The sequence below is a fragment of the Scyliorhinus torazame genome, chromosome 30, assembly GCF_047496885.1.
Source record: "Scyliorhinus torazame isolate Kashiwa2021f chromosome 30, sScyTor2.1, whole genome shotgun sequence".
Taxonomy (NCBI): Eukaryota; Metazoa; Chordata; class Chondrichthyes; order Carcharhiniformes; family Scyliorhinidae; genus Scyliorhinus; species Scyliorhinus torazame.
In genome coordinates, this window is record NC_092736.1 from 13295569 (window position 1) to 13316530 (window position 20962).

Consider the following 20962-nt stretch of genomic DNA (forward strand, 5'->3'; position numbering starts at 1 on the left):
TAATTTTAAAAGCCGCTTGTAGGAGAATCCAGAGCTGGGGGGGGTCACTGTTTAAAAATAAGGGGTCATTTAAGAGAGGGATGAGGAGAAATTATTTTTTCTAAGGGCTGTGAGTATCCGAAACTCTCTTCCTCAAAAGGTGGTAGAACGAGAATCTTTTTTAAGGCAGTCAGCTACAGTTGTATAGAACCTTGGTAAGGCCGCCCTTGGAATATTGCGCACATTTCTGCTCGCCACACGACCAGAAGGATGTGGAGGCTTTGGAGAGGATGCAGAGGAGGTTTACCAGGATGTTGCCTGGTCTGGAGGGTGTTAGCTATGCGGAGAGGCTGAATAGACTCGGACTGTTTTCATTAGAACGACAGAGGTTGAGGGGCGACCTGATAGAGGTCTACAAGATTATGAGGGGCATGGATAGAATGGATGGGCAGGCACTCTTTCCCAGGGTGGGGAGGGTCAGTCAGGAGGGGGCATAGGTTTAAGGTCCGTGGGGCAAAGTTTAGAGGAGATGTGCGAGGCAGGTTTTTTACGCAGAGGGTGGTGAGTGCCTGGAACGCATTGCCAGGGGAGGTTGTGGAAGCAGATACATTTACGGAGTTCAAAAGGCATCTCGACAAACACATGGATAGGATGGTTCTAGAGGGATATGGCACAAGGGAGTGCTGAGGGTTTTGGCCAAGGATGGTACAGGCTTGGAGGGCCTGTTCCCGTGCTGTATTGTTCTTTGTTCTTGACTAACAAGGGGGTTGGAAGGCTATCGGGGGTCGTGAATAGTGGAGCAGGCTTGAGGGGCTGAGTGGCCTACTTCTAATTGGTATGTTGGTCGCGTGTTCTTCACCATCCTCTACTTTCTCTTTCCTTGTGAACAGAATTGCAATCTACTCGGCCTTTCAGGGTAGCTGTCTGAATAGGTTTAGAATCAATTGATTTCTAACTTGGTAAAAGAATGGGAACAAAGTTTGTGTAAAATGAGGCTGATGGGGTTCAATAGAGCAATGGCCACATTGTCAAATCATCAACAGCTCGATGTTTGAAAGTAAATCGCTGCGTTATTTGTCTGTTGTTTCATTCAAGAAAATATTTTCCCCCCAAATACCCAATTAATGGGAAATGTGTCCCCTGCCAGTGTACACATTTTATTCCATTTCCAGGGCATCTGATTGCTTTGACTGCCATCAGTTTTCTCTCGTGTTTTAAAAAAAAATGTAAGCACCCAATTTGTTTTTTTTCCAATTAAGGGGCAATTTAGCGTGGCCAATCCACCTAGCCTGCACCTCTTTGGGTTGTGAGGGCGAAACCCACGCAGACACGGGGAGAATGTGCAAACTCCACACGGAGAGTGCCCCAGAGCCGGGATCGAACCCGGATCCTCAGCGCCGTGAGGCAGCAGTGCTAGCCACTGCGTCACCGTGCCGCCCAGATTTTCTCTATTGGTATCTCGTTGCAGTTCTCTCGAGCATCCACCACCTCCTTCGAGCACCAGTCTACAATTGAACCGTCACACCGCTCTAACTCCTCATCCACTATTTCATAGATCTTCTCACAGTGAAGACTTTCCTTTTTGTTGAATGAGGTGACTGGTGTCCACGTCGACACAGACCACTATGTCCCTTCAGGGTCCGCAATCGGTGGTGAACGATATCGGGATTGGGGTGCAGGGTGGCACCTTTTTGGGTTCGATGGGACCACTTCCTTGGAAGGCGAGGAACTAAATGGAATTTGAGAAAATGGGTATATAAGTCGCTGGAAGGGTGGGTGAAAATCCAAATGGTGGACAGGGTTTCATTTCTATTGGAATAGAATACAAATATTGGGGAGTTAGTGTGAATTTTCTTTTGAACCTTGGGCCAGGCCATGCTTGCAGGATGCGATCCAAAGAGAGACATGATGTGCTGGTTGAGTGGATTGGCCATGCTAAATTGCTCTTTCGTGTCCAGGGATGTGGAGGTTAGGTTAAAGGGTTATTGGGATAGGGCGGAGAAGTGGGCTTGGGTGGATTGCTCTTTCAGAGGGTCGTTGCAGATTCGATAGGCCGAATGGCCTCCTTCTGCACTGCAGGGATTCTTTGAGTTCCTGTTTCCCAATTATAAAAAAGGGAGAAATTGCAGGAAATATTTAGAAGATGTCACCAGAATTGAGAAGATGTGACCACCAAGAAAGGCTTTCTTAAAAACTGTACATCGAAACGTTTATTTGGAAAGTACTTTGAACGTGATGAGACGTTATAAAGAAAGGTTTCAGGGCAACACGGTGGCGCATTGGTTAGCACTGCTGCCTCACGGCGCCGGGGTCCCAGGTTCGATCCCGGCTCTGGGTCACTGTCCGTGTGGAGTTTGCACATTCTCCCCGTGTTTGCGTGGGTTTCACCCCCACAACCCAAAGATGTGCAGGCTAGGTGGATTGGCCATGCTAAATTGCCCCTTAATTGGAAAAAATGAATTGGGTGCTCTAAATTTAGAAAAAGAAACGTTTGACACCGAGTGACATAAGGCGGGTAGACAAAAGCTTGGTCAATGAAGTCGGTTTTCAGGAGCATCTTTTGGGAAGAAAGGGGTGTGGAGAGTTTTAGAGAGAGAATTCCTGAGCTTGAAGCAGAGGCAGCCAGAGCTGGGAAAAGGAAATGTTGGAGGCACATAATTGGCTGTGGTGTCCCGACACACAACACCCTGATTGGCTGCGGTGTCCCGACACATAACACCCTGATTGGCTGTGGTGTCCCGACACATAACACCCTGATTGGCTGTGGTGTCCCGACACACAACACCCTGATTGGCTGGGGGGCACTTGGGGACGTCCAGGAACTGAGGTGACTTGGCGCCACCATCAGTTTGACCTTTTGATAGCTGGTGCGCTGGTGCGACCCGGGCTGTGATTGGTCACCTTCCTCTCCTGGTTTCAGAATGACGGCGGAGAGGGTGCAATCGAGAAAGCAGCAAGAGGAGAGTGAGCGAATCATTCACCTCCTCCAGCTCCAGAGAGACATCAACAGCGAGTCGGTAAGTATCACCGCCTGCAGCCCGTTGAGCGAACTTTCCATTTCGACTGATCGCTGGTTCATCGCCTGTCTCCCTTTCACCCCCCCCTGCCCCATGCCAGACGCTGCAAGGTTCTCCGAGTTTCGCCGGTAAGCTGGACGATCTCCACGTTGAACTCCAGCGGAGCCGGTAAGTTCCTGAATCCACGATGGGCGATTCGCCCTCTCTCCTTTCGCTGTGAAGTTTGAATTGAAGGGGTTGGGGGTTGGGGGCGGGGTCTTGGTGGAAAAATCAAGGGGTTGAAGTGAAGACATTTACAAATTCCTCTTGTTTTCACGCAGTGACAGAATACATGAACTCGAGAAAGAGAAGGTTGAGATGGAAAAGGAGTTGAAGAAATTTAAGGTAATCTGTGGAAAGAAAAACGCAAGTCGGTTTGGAATAATTGTCCTTATCGATGTGACCCAGTGATAACTCCGCATTATAATGGTGAGAGTGCGTGTGTGTCCTTGGGCTCGGGTATGAGTGCCCATACCCATGTGTGCAGGGGCACATCTGTCCACAATATATTTTCAGGACTGTACCTGATTACATTGATTTCCCAACTTCTTTCTCGACGCAAAAGAACAAAATACCGCAGGCACTGGAAATCTGAAATAAAAATAAAAATTGCGAGAAATACTCAGCAGGGACGTTTCACGTCGAAATGACCTTTCATCGGAACCAACCAATTTAAGATGGTCAGTTGAGTTCACAACATGGCTCATTTACACTTGCTGGAAGCGACATAGGTTCGTACACGCGGACCCGTTCCATGCAAACAAAAGAAATATGATCAAGCTTCATATCTGTCCTGAATTAGCCGCAGCTCGGGCAGCCTATAGTTTCCTGTTGCATTGGCCGTGACCAATCAGAGGCAACATGCCAACCAATCAGCATCCTTTTCTCCTGAAGTATAAATTGCCGTGATTGTTTGAAATTTGGCATTCTTGGATTTTTCCTGATGACTGCAAGGCTTAAACCTTCGGAAACATGCCCCTCTTTCCAGCAATATTCAAATTGATCAGTTGTTAATCCTAAACGTGAGATTGATAGATATTTGTCAACCAAAGACATTGAAGGCTATTGGTACAAAGGTGGCGAGATGAGTTCAATCATAGATAAGCCACAATCCCACTGAATGGTAGAACAGGTTCGAGGGGCTGAATGGTCCACTCCTTCGCCTATTTGGTGTGTGTAACCTGACAGCTCCCTCTGTTTTCAGTTGGAGAGTACACCTCTCGCCCGTGTGGAGCTGCACGCCTGCAAACAAGAGCTGGAGCTTGAGAAGATTCGGAGCCAAAAGCTGCAACATCAGGTTTGCGATCTGAAAAGGACCACCCAGCTCCAGAACCAGTCAAGCCAGGTACGTACCCACTCTGCCCTTGAGAATCCTCGGAGCCCGTACCCAGGGAAATGCCAGCAGAGCAATCATGCAAAGTAAATGAAGTTTTCATTAAAGTATTAGGGCGGCATGGTGGCACAGTGGTTAGCACTGTTACCCCACAGCGCCAGGGACCCGGGTTCAATTCCAGCCTGTGCGGAATCTGCACGTTCTCCCTGTGTCTGTGTGCATTTCCTCTGGGTGCTCCGGTTTTCTCCCACAGTCCAAAGATGTGCAAGTTAGGTGGATTGGCCGTGCTAAATTGCCCCTTGGTTAGGTGGGGTTACTGGGATAGGATGGAGGCGTGGGTTTAAGTCGGGTGCTCTTTCAAGAGCTGGTGCAGACTCGATGGGCCGAATGGCCTCCTTGTGCACTGCACATTGTATGATTCTATGACCGTTTGTGTGGAGTTTGTACTTTCTCCCTATGTCTGCGTGGGTTTCCTCCGGGTGCTCCGGTTTCCTCCCACAGTCCAAAGATGTGCAGGTTATTTGAATTAGCCATGATAAATTGCCTTAGTTTCCAAAGGCTTAGAGGTGGGGTTGCTGGGGTAGGATAGGGGAGTGACCTCGATAGGGTTCTCTTTCAGAGGGTCGGTGCAGATCCGATGGGCCGAATGGCCTCCTTCTGCACTGTAGGGATTCTATGATATTCTCATAAGAAATCAAATTAAAAATAAAATGAGACCCATATAACGCACTATCATGATGAAGTGGGGAAAGGTGATGTAGTGGTAATGTCACTGGGCTACTAATCCAGAGGCCAAGGGCTAATACTCTGGGGGACATGGGTTCAAATCCCACCACGGCAGCTGGTGGAATATAAATTTGATTAATAAAACTGGAATTAAAAAGCTAGTCTCAGTAATGGTGACCATGAAACCATTGGCGATTGTCATAAAAAAACATTCTGGTTCACTAAAGTCCTTTAGGGAAGGAAGGAAATCGGCCGCCCTTACCCGGTCTGGCCGACACGTGACTCCAGACCCACAGCAATGTGGTTGACTCTTACCAGCCCCTCTGAAATGGCCGAGCGAGACACTCAGTTCAAGGGCAATTAGAGACGTGCAAAAAAGCAGATCACCAAATACCCCAAAGTGCTTCTTTGAAGGAAAAGTGCTGTCATGTAGGATCTGTGGCAGCTGATTTTGTGCACCGTAAGATCCCACGGATCAACAAAGTGATCCTGCTTTATCTGTTTTCGGGATGTTGATCGAGGGAGAAATATAACCCCGTGTAATATCGGAGCTGTGCAGATACTGGGTCAGCACATCAGCTCGGCTGCGTGACTTTGAATAATGTGTCGGATGTCTTATGCCCCCCTTGGAAGGGAGTAAACAGAGGATGTTGTGCTCCACTCTCTGGAGCGCGTCTCCGACCCCCCAACATTCCAGACTGGGAAGGATCATGAGCGTCGCAGTTCCTCCGCATAACCGGGACAGCTCGGTTGGATTGCCAGGATGGCTCGGTCTTCCGTATTTCTGGCGTTAGCTGGTGGGGCTCGACGGGCAGGACCTGGGTGGCCTCATTAAGTCCTGGGCCGGTATTTGAGCCTTGGGTCATCACCGCTGAAACGAGATACCCCGCTCGTGATCTTGCTGTGCTCAAACTGGCTGCCGCCTATCCTGAATTGCGGAAGTGACTGCGCTTCCAAAAAAAAAAGCTAGCGAGCATCCCAAGGATGAGATGGGCGCAATATAAATGCAAGTCTTTCTCGGCGGCAAGCCAAAGATCCCTCTTTTGCCTTTGGCGTACGGGAGGGGCTGAAGAGGGTCTCTTTGATCAACAGAATGGGTTGGGTGCTGCCCTCCGTCTATAACCGCTTGTTGGATTGCTTCGCAGGCTGCAGCGGCCCACCAGGTTCGAAGGAGGCAGATTGCGGCGTCGGAGGGGAAACCGTTTTGCCTGGATCCCGATGGCATCTGGTCCGTTCCGTTTAACAAATATAATTCTAATTCACTTGCTTTACTATCATGTGTTAACGGTGCTAACTCTACTATTGAACATCGCCCTTATCATGCTTTAAATGTCAAGAGTGTATCTGGCGAGCTCTAATGTATGACAGACAAATGGAATAAAAGGGTTGGCACACTCTAATGAATCATACCTTTCTCCATCGGGTCCTGTTGGGTGAGACAACATTTCGCGTCAATAACTGCTCATCCTTTATTGGCTTTCGTGCTTTGAAATGATTGAGTAACCCGACTTCATTTGTTCCCCCAACTCAGATGTTGCCACTCGGAGAGTTCCAATCATAAAACGGCGGGAGCAATTGTTTCTGGTATTCCCATTATTTGCAAGGCGTTAGTGTAGGCCCAACCCTTTTGATTGAACTCTATGGACCACTCACCATCCTGACCTGGGAATATATCGGCCATTTCCTTCACTGTCGCTGGGTTGTCGAGCTCCTGGGACTCCCTCCCTGACAGCACTGTGGGTGCACCTCTACCGCATGGGGCTGCAGCGGTCCAAGATGGCGGCTCTCCACCAGCTGTGCGAGGGCAATTGGGTTTGGGCAATAAATGCTGGGGATGGGGGGGGGGGGGGGGGGGTGTCTTGTGGTGCAGTGGGTAGTGTCCTTGCCCCTGAGCCGGAAGCTTGGGGTTGCGCCCCCCCATCCCGGACTTGACAGCCGAGGAAGGTACGTTGATAACGTGGCCAAATATTTCCAAACACAAGATGGCTGGCAGTAAGGGGGGGCCTGGTCAGCCGTGCTTGATGTGGAGTGACACCCCTCAAGCTATAAGCCTCTGGCGATCGGCTAGCGACCTGTTCCAGGAAAAGTCGAGCGATGGCGACAGACGCAAGTATATGCTCTCTCTACCTCGTGTGCCTGGAGGCACCTGAACAGACATGGAATAAATCCTGGCCGAACTAACGCCCACACCTCATGAATGAATCTAATAAATACAATCAATCAGCTCTCTCCGCTTTCTCATTGTCTCCCTCCCATTACTGCTCCTCTTTGAGTCTTCCGCTTTTCACTTGCCTTCCTACTCCTTCTGTTCTCCCTCTCTCTTGCATCTCCCCCTCTCTCTCACATCTCCCCCTCTCTCCCGCGTCTGCCCCTCTCTCCCGCGTCTGCCCCTCTCTCTCACATCTCCCCCTCTCTCTCACATGTCCCCCTCTCTCACGCGTCTCCCCCTCTCTCTCGCATCTCCCCCTCTCTCTCACATCTCCCCCTCTCTCCCGCGTCTGCCCCTCTCTCTCGCGTCTGCCCCTCTCTCGCGTCTGCCCCTCTCTCTCGCGTCTGCCCCTCTCGCGTCTGCCCCTCTCTCTCGCGTCTGCCCCTCTCTCTCGCGTTTCCCCCTCTCTCTCGCGTCTCCCCCTCTCTCTCGCGTCTGCCCCTCTCTCTCGCGTCTGCCCCTCTCTCTCGCGTCTCCTCCTCTCTCTCGCGACTCCCCCTCTCTCTCGCATCTCCTCCTCTCTCTCGCATCTCCTCCTCTCTCGCATCTCCCCCTCTCTCTCGCGTCTCCCCCTCTCTCTCGCGTCTCCCCCTCTCTCTCGCATCTCCTCCTCTCTCTCGCGTCTCCCCCCCTCTCTCTCACGTCTCCCCCTCCTCTCTCTCACGTCTCCCCCTCCTCTCGCATCTCCCCCTCTCTCACGCGTCTCCCCCTCTCTCTCGCGTCTCCCCCTCTCTCTCGCGTCTCCCCCTCTCTCTCGCCTCCCCCTCTCTCTCGCGTCTCCCCCTCTCTCTCGCGTCTCCCCCTCTCTCTCGCGTCTCCCTCTCTCTCTCGCGTCTCCCCCTCTCTCTCGCGTCTCCCCCTCTCTCTCGCGTCTCCCCCTCTCTCTCGCGTCTCCCCCTCTCTCTCGCGTCTCCCCCTCTCTCTCGCGTCTCCCCCTCTCTCTCGCGTCTCCCCCTCTCTCTCGCATCTCCCCCCTCTCTCTCGCGTCTCCCCCGCTCTCTCTCGCGTCTCCCCCTCTCTCTCGCGTCTCCCCCTCTCGCGTCTCCCCCTCTCTCTCGCGTCTCCCTCTCCTCTCTCTCGCGTCTCCCCCTCCTCTCTCTCGCGTCTCCCCCCTCTCTCTCGCGTCTCCCCCCTCTCTTGCGTCTCCCCCTCCTCTCTCTCGCGTCTCCCCCTCCTCTCTCTCGCGTCTCCCCCCTCTCTCTCGTGTCTCCCCCCTCTCTCTCGCGTCTCCCCCCTCTCTCTCGCGTCTCCCCCCTCTCTCTCGCGTCTCCCCCCCCTCTCTCTCGCGTCTCCCTCTCTCGCGTCTCCCCCCTCTCTCTCGCGTCTCCCTCTCTCGCGTCTCCCCCCCCCTCTCTCGCGTCTCCCCCCCTCTCTCGCGTCTCCCCCCCTCTCTCGCGTCTCCCCCCCCTCTCTCGCGTCTCCCCCCCCTCTCTCTCGCGTCTCCCCCCTCTCTTTTGCATCTCCCCCTCTCTTTTGTCTATCTGCCGCACGTACTCTGTTTGCTTGTCACTTCTTTACTTCTCTTCCCTTGTTCTTTTCTTTGTCTTCCTTTTCCTCTGTCACGCTCTCTCTATTTGAATTGCTGAACATATTCGCTAATACAATCTGCTTATTGTCTTATCTTGCCAGCACTAAGGACAATGAAGACACAATGTCATTTGAAGGTCACCTTCCCTCACAGATGGCAGGTAGGTATTTTATATTTTGCATAAAAGATTCCTCAAGGGGAAATTTGTTATCAGTATATTTGCCCTTTTAAAATCTACACAATGTTGCTTCTCTGAAAGGCCTTTCAGTTCAGAATTGATGAGGGTTAATCATTTTTTATAAGTCACTCATTACTCTCTGTGAAATAATTAATGGCAATGGTCACTGTGATTAAATTGTCATGTTTTCTATTCTATACTTTTTGCAGTAATGTTATTAAAACCTGGGGTAAGTTGCATACAGACCAGAGCTGTGATTAATGTGCCGTAAATGTGAGGTAATCATTGATTTTTCAGGTGAAGTGTTCTGCAAATAGATCTTGAGAACCATTTTCTTATTTACAGATAGCTAGCTAATAGAATATTGTTTAAAATAAAAGCGTTTACTGCCGACACTGGAATCTGAAACAAAAGCAGAAATATAGTGGATAATCTCAGCAGGTCTGACGGTATCTGTGGAGAGAAAGGGGAGGTACCGTTTTGAGTCTGGATGCTTCCTTGTCAAAGCCCTTGTTTAATTTGAAGGATCCCTGGAGTGCAGATAATATATGAGGGGTATTGTATTTGGTCCTGGCTAAACAAGAAAGGGAGATCGTGTAAGAAGGGAGACCAAAGAATGCCTTATGCTTTGGGTACAGATGATGTAATTAATGGGAGGAGCCACGTCTGCCTGAAAAGTCAGATGGTCCGAGAACTCTCATCTGAACAGGGGTATTTCAGTTTGGCCCTGAATAGTTCTCCCTCCATAGATTCTGCACAAAGAAAAGCAAGTAGAAACCTGGTTGTTAACTTTATTCACGAGTGGTATTTGAAATATATTGTTTTGCTTAATTGGAATGTAGTGGCAGGTTTAGGAAGTAAGATAAGGTTTTCTCTTTTGAACTGTTGTAACTGTTTACTGTAAATCTATTTCTTTGTTGCTAATGTGGTTAATTCAGTGATTAAATTAAAGTTTGTTTTAACATAAAATATACCTTTTAGTCAGTGCTATCACTCCCATGATGCAGTATCATTACCTCATAGTTTTACAAATTGAAAATAGTTAGGTCCTTTTCCGGGATCCTAACCGTCACAAAAGAAAGATTGAACTTGCATTCATGTAGCACCTTTCACATTTTCAGAACATGCTGCTGCACTTTACAGTTACTGAACTGTATTTGACATGTAGTCACCATTGGAATATAGGCAACACAGTAGTCAATCTTCACTCAGCCACCCCCACAGAAAGTAATGTGAGAAATGAGCAGATAATCTGTTTCTTTTGCGTGATGTTGGTCAAGAGGTGCGGGCACTGGGCAGAACTTCCTGCTCTTCTGCAAATGGTGCCATTGGATCTTCTATGTCCACCCAAGAAGGCAGGTTGGGGCCTCTGTCTAACATGACTGTCTGAAAGACGCCACCACTGACGGTCAGCACTCCCTCATTGGCAGTGTCAGCCCTGGCAGTTTGTGTTCGGGTATCCGGAGCGGGAATCGGACTCGTGACCTTCTGACTCGAAAGTGAGATAGTTTCTTTAATTGAGCCATGGTGGAAGGGGCGGCGTAAATGCCTGGATGCAGCCTGTTCCAAGATGGAGCCCCCCCCCCACTCTGCAGTGGATCTCTGGCCAGCAGTGGTGACCATCAGGCATCGGAGCAGAAGTAGGCCATTCAGCCCGTCGAGTCTGCTCCACCACTGAACGCGATCACGACCGATTTGATACGATAACGATGCCCAAAGGCATCAAGATGGTGGGCAGTGGGGAGAATCCCAATTCGAGAATGATCCCAGCGGCGCTAACCATCGAGGTCCATTATCGCATTGCCGTTTATGGGAGCTTGCCGCGGCAAATGCGATGCGAGGGAGAACGTTTTCGCTCAGCGAGTGGCCGGTGTTCTGGAAAGCGCTGCCTGGAAGTGTGGTGGAGGAGGGTTCAATCGAGGCCTCCAAGAGGGCGTTGGATGATTTGTGAAGGGGGTACAGAGAAAAGCAGGGGGGTGGCATTAAGCCACGATACCCGTGGCTGCACCTTTTATTTAAAAAAAAAAAGAATTATCGCTCATCGACTGCAAAGCACTTTGCGATGTCCTGTGGTTGTGAAAAGTGCGATATGATTGCAATAAATGAATAAAGGCAAGTCTTTGAAAATGAAAAAAGTGAAATAACAATCACTTATTGTCACAAGTAGGCTTCAAATGACGTTAAGTTACTGTGACAAGCCCCTAGTCGCCACATTCCGGCACCTGTTTGGGGAGGCTGGTACGGGAATTGAACCGTGCTGCTGGCCTGCCTTGGTCTGCTTTCAAAGCCAGCGATTTAGCCCTGTGCTAAACCCTATTAAATGAATTAACATAGAATTTACAGTGCAGAAGGAGGCCATTCGGCCCATCGAGACTGCACCGGCTCTTGGAAAGAGCACCCTACCCAAGGTCAACACCTCCACCCGATCCCCATAACCCAGTAACCCCATCCAACACTAAGGGCAATTTTGGACACCAAGGGCAATCTATCACGGCCAATCCACCTAACCTGCACATCTTTGGACTGTGGGAGGAAACCGGAGCATCCGGAGGAAACCCACGCACACACGGGGAGGATGTGCAGACTCCGCACAGACAGTGACCCAAGCCGGAATCGACCCTGGGACCCTGGAGCTGTGAAGCAATTGTGCTATCCACAATGCTACCGTGCTGCCCAAAAAGAATTGACACTTTTTTTTTGATAAAATGAATGACTAGAGAGGATGATTTTTCTCTTGCAGAAAGCTGTGTATCCTTTGTGGAAGTACTTTAAAAAAAAATTTTTAATTAAAAATCTTTCCTCCCCCTGGTTTCTTGGTCCAATGTTATCTGCTCCGACTAGGGTCGCCACTATCACTTTCTCAATCCCCATCTTCAGCCTCTGGTGTTAGGTTGCTGCTGTTGCCTGAAAGTGGCAGCAGGTGGCAGCACCGCTCAGCATTCGCTCGAGGTACCTGCAGAACATTGTGTGTGTGTGTGTGTGTGTGAGTGTGTAAGAGAGGTTTCCTGCTTCCAGCTGGGGGTTTGTTGTCCAGGTAACCTGAAGAAAACTTCAAATTCTCCTTCAACAATCCACTTGACTTTCCTCCGGCTCCACCCCCTGACCCCCGACTTCCCTTCCCTCTTGTCCATCTCCCTTCCCTGCTAAAAGGTACCCAGTCTAACGCCGGCATCTCCACATCATTGCTGAAAGGAAGATCGAGCTAACATTCAGCAGTGGGAATCCGATTGTATTTACCCTCTTCCACGGCCAAGGGGCATATCTGGGGGTAGTGCTCACAAATCTACTGTTGTAGAGAATGATACAATGAACTCCGGTTGGAGGATTCACCTGGAAACTTTTTTTTCCCGCGTGACGTCTGTGGAGGAGGACATTTGGTCAGAGGACACTGCCGAGAATGCCCCTGTTCCTCTTCAAACTGCTCCCTTGGGCTCCTTTCTCTTCACCTCAGGGGGCAGACGGAGACCTGGGTTTAGCATCCCTCAAGACAGCTCGACCCCGGAGTGGCGAACACTCCGAGCCGTTCCCGTTTCCGAAACAAGACCAGGAGAGCTCCCACATCTCCCTGGAAAATGCCAAAGCCTTGCCTGAACATCTTGGCCGACGGTCTAGACCAGACCAGCAAAGCTACGAGAATCATCTCCGAGTGCTGTTTGTCCGGCCTCTCCTGGAGACGGGGGCCGTTTACCCCTGGATATGTTACCTCCTCGCGCATTGTAGCCAATCAAAGCAACTTTTTTTTGAGGAAGTTATATTTATTGAGATTTTGCATTTCAAAGAGTTATGCAGCAGAAGTCACAAAATAAACCATCCCCATGCACATGAGCACAGAGTGTAACCAGGTCACAATTCGCTCGATACGATCATTAGACAGGATTAGATATTCCGATAGCAGGGGCAGCACGGTGGCGCAGTAGTTAGCACTGCTGCCTCACGGCACCGAGGTCCCAGGTTCGAATCCCGGCCCTGGGTCACGGCCCGTGTGGAGTTTGCACATTCTCCCCGTGTTTGCGTGGGTCTCGCCCCCACAACCCAAAGATGTGCAGGGTAGGTGGATTTATAAACACGTTCGGGTTACGATCATGCCAAGGGGGCCTCCCAGAGAGAGAACAACGAGGAGGAGAACCATAGAATCTCTACAGTGCAGAAGGAGGCCATTCGGCCCACCAAGTCTGCACCGAGCCTCCGAAAGAGCACACTCCCTAGGCCCACTCCCCCGCCCTATCCCCGTAACCCCACCTAACCTTTGGACACTAAGGGGCAATTTAGCATGACCAATCCACCTAACCTGCACATCTTTGGACTGTGGGTGGAAACCGGAGCACCCGGAGGAAACCCACGCACACACGGGGAGGATGTGCAGACTCCGCACGGACACTCAAGGCAGGAATTGAACCTGGGTCCCTGATGCTGTGAGGCAGCAGTGCTAACCACTGTGCCACCCTGCCGCCAACAAGGGAATGGGAGCCAAATGCCCCTCCTGAATTCCGAACCCACCCATGAAGAGAGAGAGAGAGAAAAGAAACTCTGCCTCAAGTGGGAGTCGGAAAGAGCTCCGTCCTCCCCAGGATAAAGTCATTCTGCCCAGGCCATCGCAGGATAAAGACATGGATTCTTAAATTCAATCATTCTTTACTTTGTTTCTTTTTGAGTTAATTCCAGAAAGAAACCAGGAACGGATTAGCTCGAACTGGGAGGGCTATCCTCAATCTCAGAGAGGATGTAACAAACCTACCAACCAAACACCCACTCACCCCTCTCTCTCTCTCTCTCTCTCTCTCTCTCACTCTCTCTCCACCCCCGCTGTCCTCTCTCACCCTCCCTCATCCTCCCCAATAACCACGAGGAGTGAAACTGTCCACAAATCACATTCCTCGTAATTGACTCAATATAATCCTGCTAGGCCGGGATAATCAACGGCACGGGCCTGTCACGCTGACATTTCACACCTCCCTCCAGGAGATAAGACAGCATCAAATATTCAACATGATCGCCAGGAGGCGAGGTCCAGGATTACAGAAGAACCACGGGGCCATTTGCAAGATAAAGACACCTTCCATACTGCACAAGACGGCGGAGGATAAGGCAGGATCGACGAATGCTCTTCAGGATCTCTCGAGGATTCCAATGATCGAGGCATCACTTCCACCCGGTCCTCTCCGACACCCAGGCCGTGCACAGCCTAGGCCCCAGCTGGGGGCCATGACTCAACCGGCTAGGCCACCTCCAACCCCTCGCAACAGGCATTTGGAACATGGTCAATTTATCGATGGGCCAGACGACCTCTGGCCTCGAAGACTGGATTTGTTGCGCTCCATCGAATCAGGATTCAAGCACGAGGGTATAGTCCAAATCTTTGAAATTAGGAAACACTTATATTTGCACACAAACAGGCTTTTGGAGTTTGGAACTTTTTCCATAAATAGTAATTGATGCCAAACTGTTAATTCAAAGCTGTTGTTGATAGATTTTTGAATGCGTAAGGACTTTAGGGATCTGGTAATTAAATGGAGCTCGGTTCCAGATCGGTTAAGATCTCGCTGAATGACTGGAGAGTCTCGAGGGGCTGAATACTGGGTTACGGAGATAGGGTAGATACGTGGGCTTCAGTAGGGTGCTCTTTGTAAGGGCCAGTGCAGACTCGATGGGCCGAATGGCCTCCTTCTGCACTGTAAATTCCATGATTCTATGAAAGGCCTCCTCCTGTTCCCGTGCATATGCATTGTTGAGGGATGTGTGTTCAGAGTATTACTGACATCTTTGTCCTGTTTTGCAGACAAGGCGATGCCAGAAATTCACATCAACGACCAAAAGCGCTGCGTTCTCTCAATGCACAGGTAACTAGCATTAAACTAACAAGCCGCCGAGAGGATTCGAACACATCGTCCAGGAGAGATTTTGGTGTGAGATAGGGATAGCAAAAAAAATCCACACCCCTCACTGTAACACTCTGATATACCCCACACCCCTCACTGTAACACTCTGATATACTCCACACCCCTCACTGTAACACTCAGATATACCCCGCACCCCTCACTGTAACACTGCTATACCCCGCACCCCTCACTGTAACACTCTGATATACCCCACACCCCTCACTGTAACACTCTGATATACTCCACACCCCTCACTGTAACACTCTGATATACGCCACACCCCTCACTGTAACGCTGATACACACCACACCCCTCACTAACACTCTGATATACCCCACACCCCTCACTGTAACACTCTGATATACCCCACACCCCTCATTGTAACATTCTGATATACCCCACACCCCTCACTGTAGCACTCTGATATGCACCACACCCTCAGTGTAACACTCTGATATACCCCACACCCCTCACTCTAACACTCTGACATACCCAGCACCCCTCACTGTAATACTGATATACCCCACACCCCTCTCTGTAACACTCTGATATACCCACACCCCTCACTGTAACACTGATATACCCCACACCCCTCACTGTAACACTGATATACCCCACACCCATCACTGTAGCACTCTGATATGCACCACACCCTCAGTGTAATACTGATACACCCAACACCCCTCACTGTAACACTCTAATGTACACCACACCCTCACTGTAATACTGATACACCCCACACCCCTCACTGTAACACTCTGATATACCCCACACCCCTCACTGTAACACTCTGATATACCCCACACCCCTCACTGTAACACTCTGACATACCCCACACCCCTCACTGTAACACTCTGATACACCCCACACCCTTCACTGTAACACTCTGATACACCCCACACCCCTCACTGTAACACTCTGATATACCCCACACCCCTCACTGTAACACTGATATACCCCACACCCCTCACTGTAACACTCTGATACACCCCACACCCTTCACTGTAACACTCTGATACACCCCACACCCCTCACTGTAACACTCTGACATAGCCCACACTCCTCACTGTAACACTCTGACATACCCCACACCCCTCACTGTAACACTCTGATACAACCCACATCCCTTATTGTAACACTCTGATAAACCCCACACCCTCACTGCAACACTCTGATATACCCCACACCCCTCACTGTAACACTCTGATATACTCCACACCCCTCACTGTAACACGCTGATACACTCCACACCCCTCACTGTAACACGCTGATACACTCCACACCCCTCACTGTAACACTCAGATATACCCCACACCCCTCACTGTAACACTGATATACCCCGCACCCCTCACTGTAACACTGATATACCCCACACTCCTCACTGTAACACTGATATACCCCACACCCCTCACTGTAACACTCTGATATGCACCACACCCTCAGTGTAATACTGATACACCCAACACCCCTCACTGTACCACAAATAACCCCACACCCCTCACTGTAACGCTCTAATGTACCCCACACCCCTCACTGTAACACTGATATACCCCACACCCCTCACTGTAGCACTCTGATATACCCCACACCCCTCACTGTAGCACTCTGATATGCACCACACCCCTCTCTGTAACACTCTGATATACCCCACACCCTCAGTGTAATACTGATACACCCCACACCCCTCATTGTAACACTCTGATATGCACCACACCCCTCACTGTAACACTGATATACCCCACACCCCTCACTGTAACACTGATATACCCCACACCCCTCACTGTAACACTCTAATGTACACCACACCCTCACTGTAACACTGATATACCCCACACCCTCACTGTAACACTGATACACCCCACACCCCTCACTGTACCACTCTGATATACACCACACCCCTCACTGGTAAACTCTCTAATACAATACAATGCAAATAATCAAACACCTGTCTTTATAGAAATGACTTGGTTTTGTGTCAAAAGTTTAAATTTGGATCTTTGCAAAATGCTAAAGCAATTTCTCTACCGTTAACTAATAATGTGATCTCTTCCAGCCAACCCGTGCGTTTACCACAGGAGCTGCTGCCTCAGGTCGCTTCTCTCCTGCAAGAGCTTAAAGATGCCAAAGTTATTCAAAGGCAGCAGAACGCCATTATCCAGGGCCTGAGGGAGGTGAGTGAAAAGTGTCGAGGTGGAGGGAAATAGTGATTTGACGCAGAATCGATTGGTCTCCCTCCTGTGGCCAAAACACGATTGTCTGAAATACTCCCTGTCTTTAAGTCAACATTTCGATTTTCTAACCCCCACCCCCCCTCTCCCAATACCCTTTGATTTTCATTGACTGGAATTTGTTTTGAGGGGGGTCGATCACGAGATTTCGGAGCAGGAGTTATCCATTCAGCTCCTCCAGCCTGCTCTGCCATTCGATATATCATGTCCGATCTGCTTGTGGTCTTCTGACTGTTCCCCCCCACCCACCTCCCATTGCCCCCGCCTCCCTTGTCGATCAAAAATCCGTCTAACCCAGCCTTTAATAAATTCAGTAGACCAGCAGCACCCATGCGGAAGAGCGTTCTTTGAAAAAAAAAATTAAAACAAAATTATTCGGGCATTTATGTAAACAAACGCGGAAGAAAATTCCACGGACTAACCACTCTCTGAGAGAACTTAAGGGGCGGGATTCTCCGACCCCCCGCCGGGTCGGAGAATCGCCGGGGGCTGGCGTGAATCCCGACCCTGCCGGTTGCCGAATTCTCCGGCACCGGATATTCGGCGGGGGCGGGAATCGCGCCGTGCCAGTTGGCGCCCCCCCCCCCGGCGATTCTCCGGCCCGGATGGGCCGAAGTCCCGCTGCTGGAATGCCTGTCCCGCCAGCGTGGATTAAATCACCTCTCTTACCGGCGGGACAAGGCGGCGTGGGTGGGCTCCAGGGTCCTGGGAGGGCGCGGGGCGATCTGGCCCCGGGGGTGCCCCCACGGTGGCCTGGCCCGCGATCGGGGCCCACCGATCCGCGGGCGGGCCTGTGCCGTGGGGGCACTCTTTTCCTTCCGCCTTCAGCGGAAGAGACCCCCTCCACTGCGCATGCGCGGGGATGCTGTGAGCGGCCGCTGACGCTCCCGCGCATGCGCCGCCCGGCAATGTCATTTCAGCGCCAGCTGGCAGGGCACCAAAGGCCTTTCCCGCCAGCTGGCGGGGCGGAAATCAGTCCGCCGCGGGCCTAGCCCCTCAAGATTAGGGCTCGGTCCCTCAAGAGGCGCAGGATTCCGCACCTTTGGGGCGGCGTGATGCCGGACTGATTTGCGCCGTTTTTGGCACCGGTCGGCGGACATCACGCCGATTACGGAGAATTTCGCCCACGGTTTTCCTCATCTCCGTCGTAAACGGGAGATGCCTAGTTTTCAAATCATGTAACCTCCTAATCACTGAGTAAATTAGCAATTGAACAAGTTGCTTTTCCATTTTTGAGTATTGAGCCTCTTGATGATTGCTTTGATGAGGATGTTGTGATTCTGCAAAGGGATACAGTTCGATTGGGTGACTGGGCGAAAATCTGGCAAATGGAGTTTAATGTGAGATAAGTGTGAGGTTGTGCACTTCGGTAGGAGGAATCGAAAGGTAGATTATTATCTAAATGGAGAGAGACAGCAGGTGAGTGAAGTACAGAGGGATCTAGGTGCTCCAGTGCACGAATCACAGAAAGCTAGCAGGCAGGTCCCACAAGTAGTTAAGGCAAATGTCATTGTGGCCTTCATTGCAAAGAGGTTGAAGTTTAAGAATAGGGAGGTTTTGTTGCAATTGTACCTGGTGCTGATGAGGTCTCACCTGGAATACGGCGCACAGTTCTGGTCTCCTTACCTAGAAAAGGATACAGTAGCGGGGCGGCATGGTAGCACAGTGGTTAGCACTGTGGCTTCACAGTGCCAAGGTCCCAGGTCTGATTCCTGGCTTGGGACACTGGCTGTGCGGAGTCTGCACGTTCTCCCCTTGTCTGTGTGGGTTTCCCCCGGGTGCTCCGGTTTCCTCCCACAAGTCCCGAAAGATCGTGCTGTTAGGTAATTTGGACATTCTGAACTCTCCCTCTGTGTACCCAAACAGGCGCCGGAGTGTGGCGACTAGGTGCTTTTCACAGTAACTTAATTGCAGTGTTAATGTAAGCCTACTTGTGGCAGTAAAGATAAAGGTTATTCTATTCTATTCTGACTTTAGTTGATAACACTCCTATCTGGTGCCTCTATAAAAAGTTTTGTTGCAGTGACGGTAACGTTCCACAGGGTGGCTTACCGTTTGGTACAGGAAGTTTTTAAAATATAAATTTAGAATACCCAATTCATTTTTTCCGATTAAAGGGCAATTTAGTGTGGCCAATCCACCTAGCCTGCACATCTTTGGGTTGTGGGGGTGAAACCCACGCAGACACGGGGAGAATGTGCAAACTCCACACAGACAGTGACCCAGAGACGGGATCGAACCCCTGGGACCTTGGCGCCGTGAGGCACCAGGGCTAACCCACTGTGCCACCGTGCTGCCCTATTGGTACAGGAAGTTGCAGGAAATATTATTATTGTAACATTTAAGGCAGTACAAAGGAGATTCAGCAGGCTATTTCCTGGGATGAGTGGGTTGTCCTATCAAGAGAGACTGAATAGCCTGGGTCTGTATTCCTTGGAGTTTAGAAGAGTGAGAGGTGACCTTATTCACACAAAGAGGATCCTGAGCAGGCTTGACAGGGTAGATGTTGAGACGTTTTCAGTGGGAGAGTCTCGATCAAGGGGACAAAGCCACAAGATAAAGGGCCGGTCATTTAATAATAATAAGCTTTTATTGTCACCAGTATGAAGTCACTGTGAAAAGCCCCTAGTCGCCACGTTCTGGCGCCTGTTCAGGTAAGCTGGTACAGGAACTGAGATGCGTAGAAATTCCTTCTCACTGAGGATCTCTGGAATATCCTGCCCCGGAGGCTGGTGGAGGCTGGATCTTTAGAAGTAATTAAAGTGGAGGTGGATAAATATTTGACAGATCGAGGGATAGAGGGCTAAGGGGAAATGGGGCAGGAAAGGAGTTGAGGCTGGCATTGATCAGCCAGGATCATACCCATGGCCTACTCTTGATTCTATTTCTTGTGCTCTTGTCTTTTAGTCTCGAGTCTTTTAGTCTCGAGTCTTTTAGTATTGTTTGAGTATTGGGTTGGTCTCTCAAACTTGGTATAGAGAAGCTCGGTCCATTTATCCAGTAGGTCCCTGCAGGCCTCAAATCAATTGCAAACTAATTGTTGTACAATTCCGCTGTCTTTGCTTTCACTTCATGTATTGATCATTCTTTTGCAAATATCTCACACCGGGTTCGGAGCTGGACAATTAGCCCATTTCAAAATTCCCTCCCTGAACCTTTCTGTCTCTCGAAGACCCTCTCCAAACTCTTTAAAGAAAAAACAATCTAACTTTTTTTGACCCAAGTTTTCAGTTGTCGATTCAGTATCAAATTCTGTTTCATAATGCTCCTCTGAACGAACCTGGTTGCAATGCCCTCTCTGACTATCTTGGTGCAGTGTGTGGGTGATTTTGTTTCAGTGTGTGGCCCTTCTGTTTAAAGGGGCCAAATTGTGCATGACCTGTTTGGGGACTTTGGGGTTGCCGCACGACTTTGAGGGAACGTTGCTTTACAGGTTTGGCGGCTTCAAAAGGCACTATGCAAATGCAAGTCATTTACCTTGTGGCAAAAGAGATTGAGTTGACATTGGAACAAGGGGGTTTCAAGGTTAACAACAGGCTTAGATAAGTAGTCAAAGATAAGCTGATCCCATTGGCCGATGGTACACGCACCAGGGACACCGATTTAAGGTTTGAGGAGAGAGATGGGGCGTGGGGGGGTGGATGTTGGGGATGGGTGTGGGGTGTGGGGGGGGGAGGCTGGGGGGAGGTTGGGGATGGGGGAGGGGGGGATGGGGTGGGGGTGGCAGGGGAGGTTGGGGTGGGGAGGTTGGGGATGGGGGGGGGGAGGTTGGGGATGGAGTGGAGGAGGTTGGGATGGGGATGGGGGTGGGGGGAGTTTGGGGTGGGGATGGGGATGTGGGGGGGGATG

At 50.4% G+C, this 20962-nt stretch overlaps 1 protein-coding gene across 3 annotated transcripts in view; it reads left to right on the forward strand.

The window, feature by feature from the left end:
* Window positions 1-20962, forward strand: part of LOC140404390 (uncharacterized) — a 135875-nt gene that overhangs the window by 56345 nt on the left and 58568 nt on the right. For all 3 annotated transcript variants that reach the window (XM_072492841.1, XM_072492842.1, XM_072492843.1), the window contains 8 exons: window positions 2900-2996; window positions 3097-3164; window positions 3317-3380; window positions 4240-4380; window positions 6240-6322; window positions 8933-8991; window positions 14786-14846; window positions 16939-17056. In XM_072492841.1, coding sequence (XP_072348942.1) covers window positions 2900-2996; window positions 3097-3164; window positions 3317-3380; window positions 4240-4380; window positions 6240-6322; window positions 8933-8991; window positions 14786-14846; window positions 16939-17056 — 691 coding nt within the window. The remainder of the gene's footprint in view (window positions 1-2899; window positions 2997-3096; window positions 3165-3316; window positions 3381-4239; window positions 4381-6239; window positions 6323-8932; window positions 8992-14785; window positions 14847-16938; window positions 17057-20962) is intronic.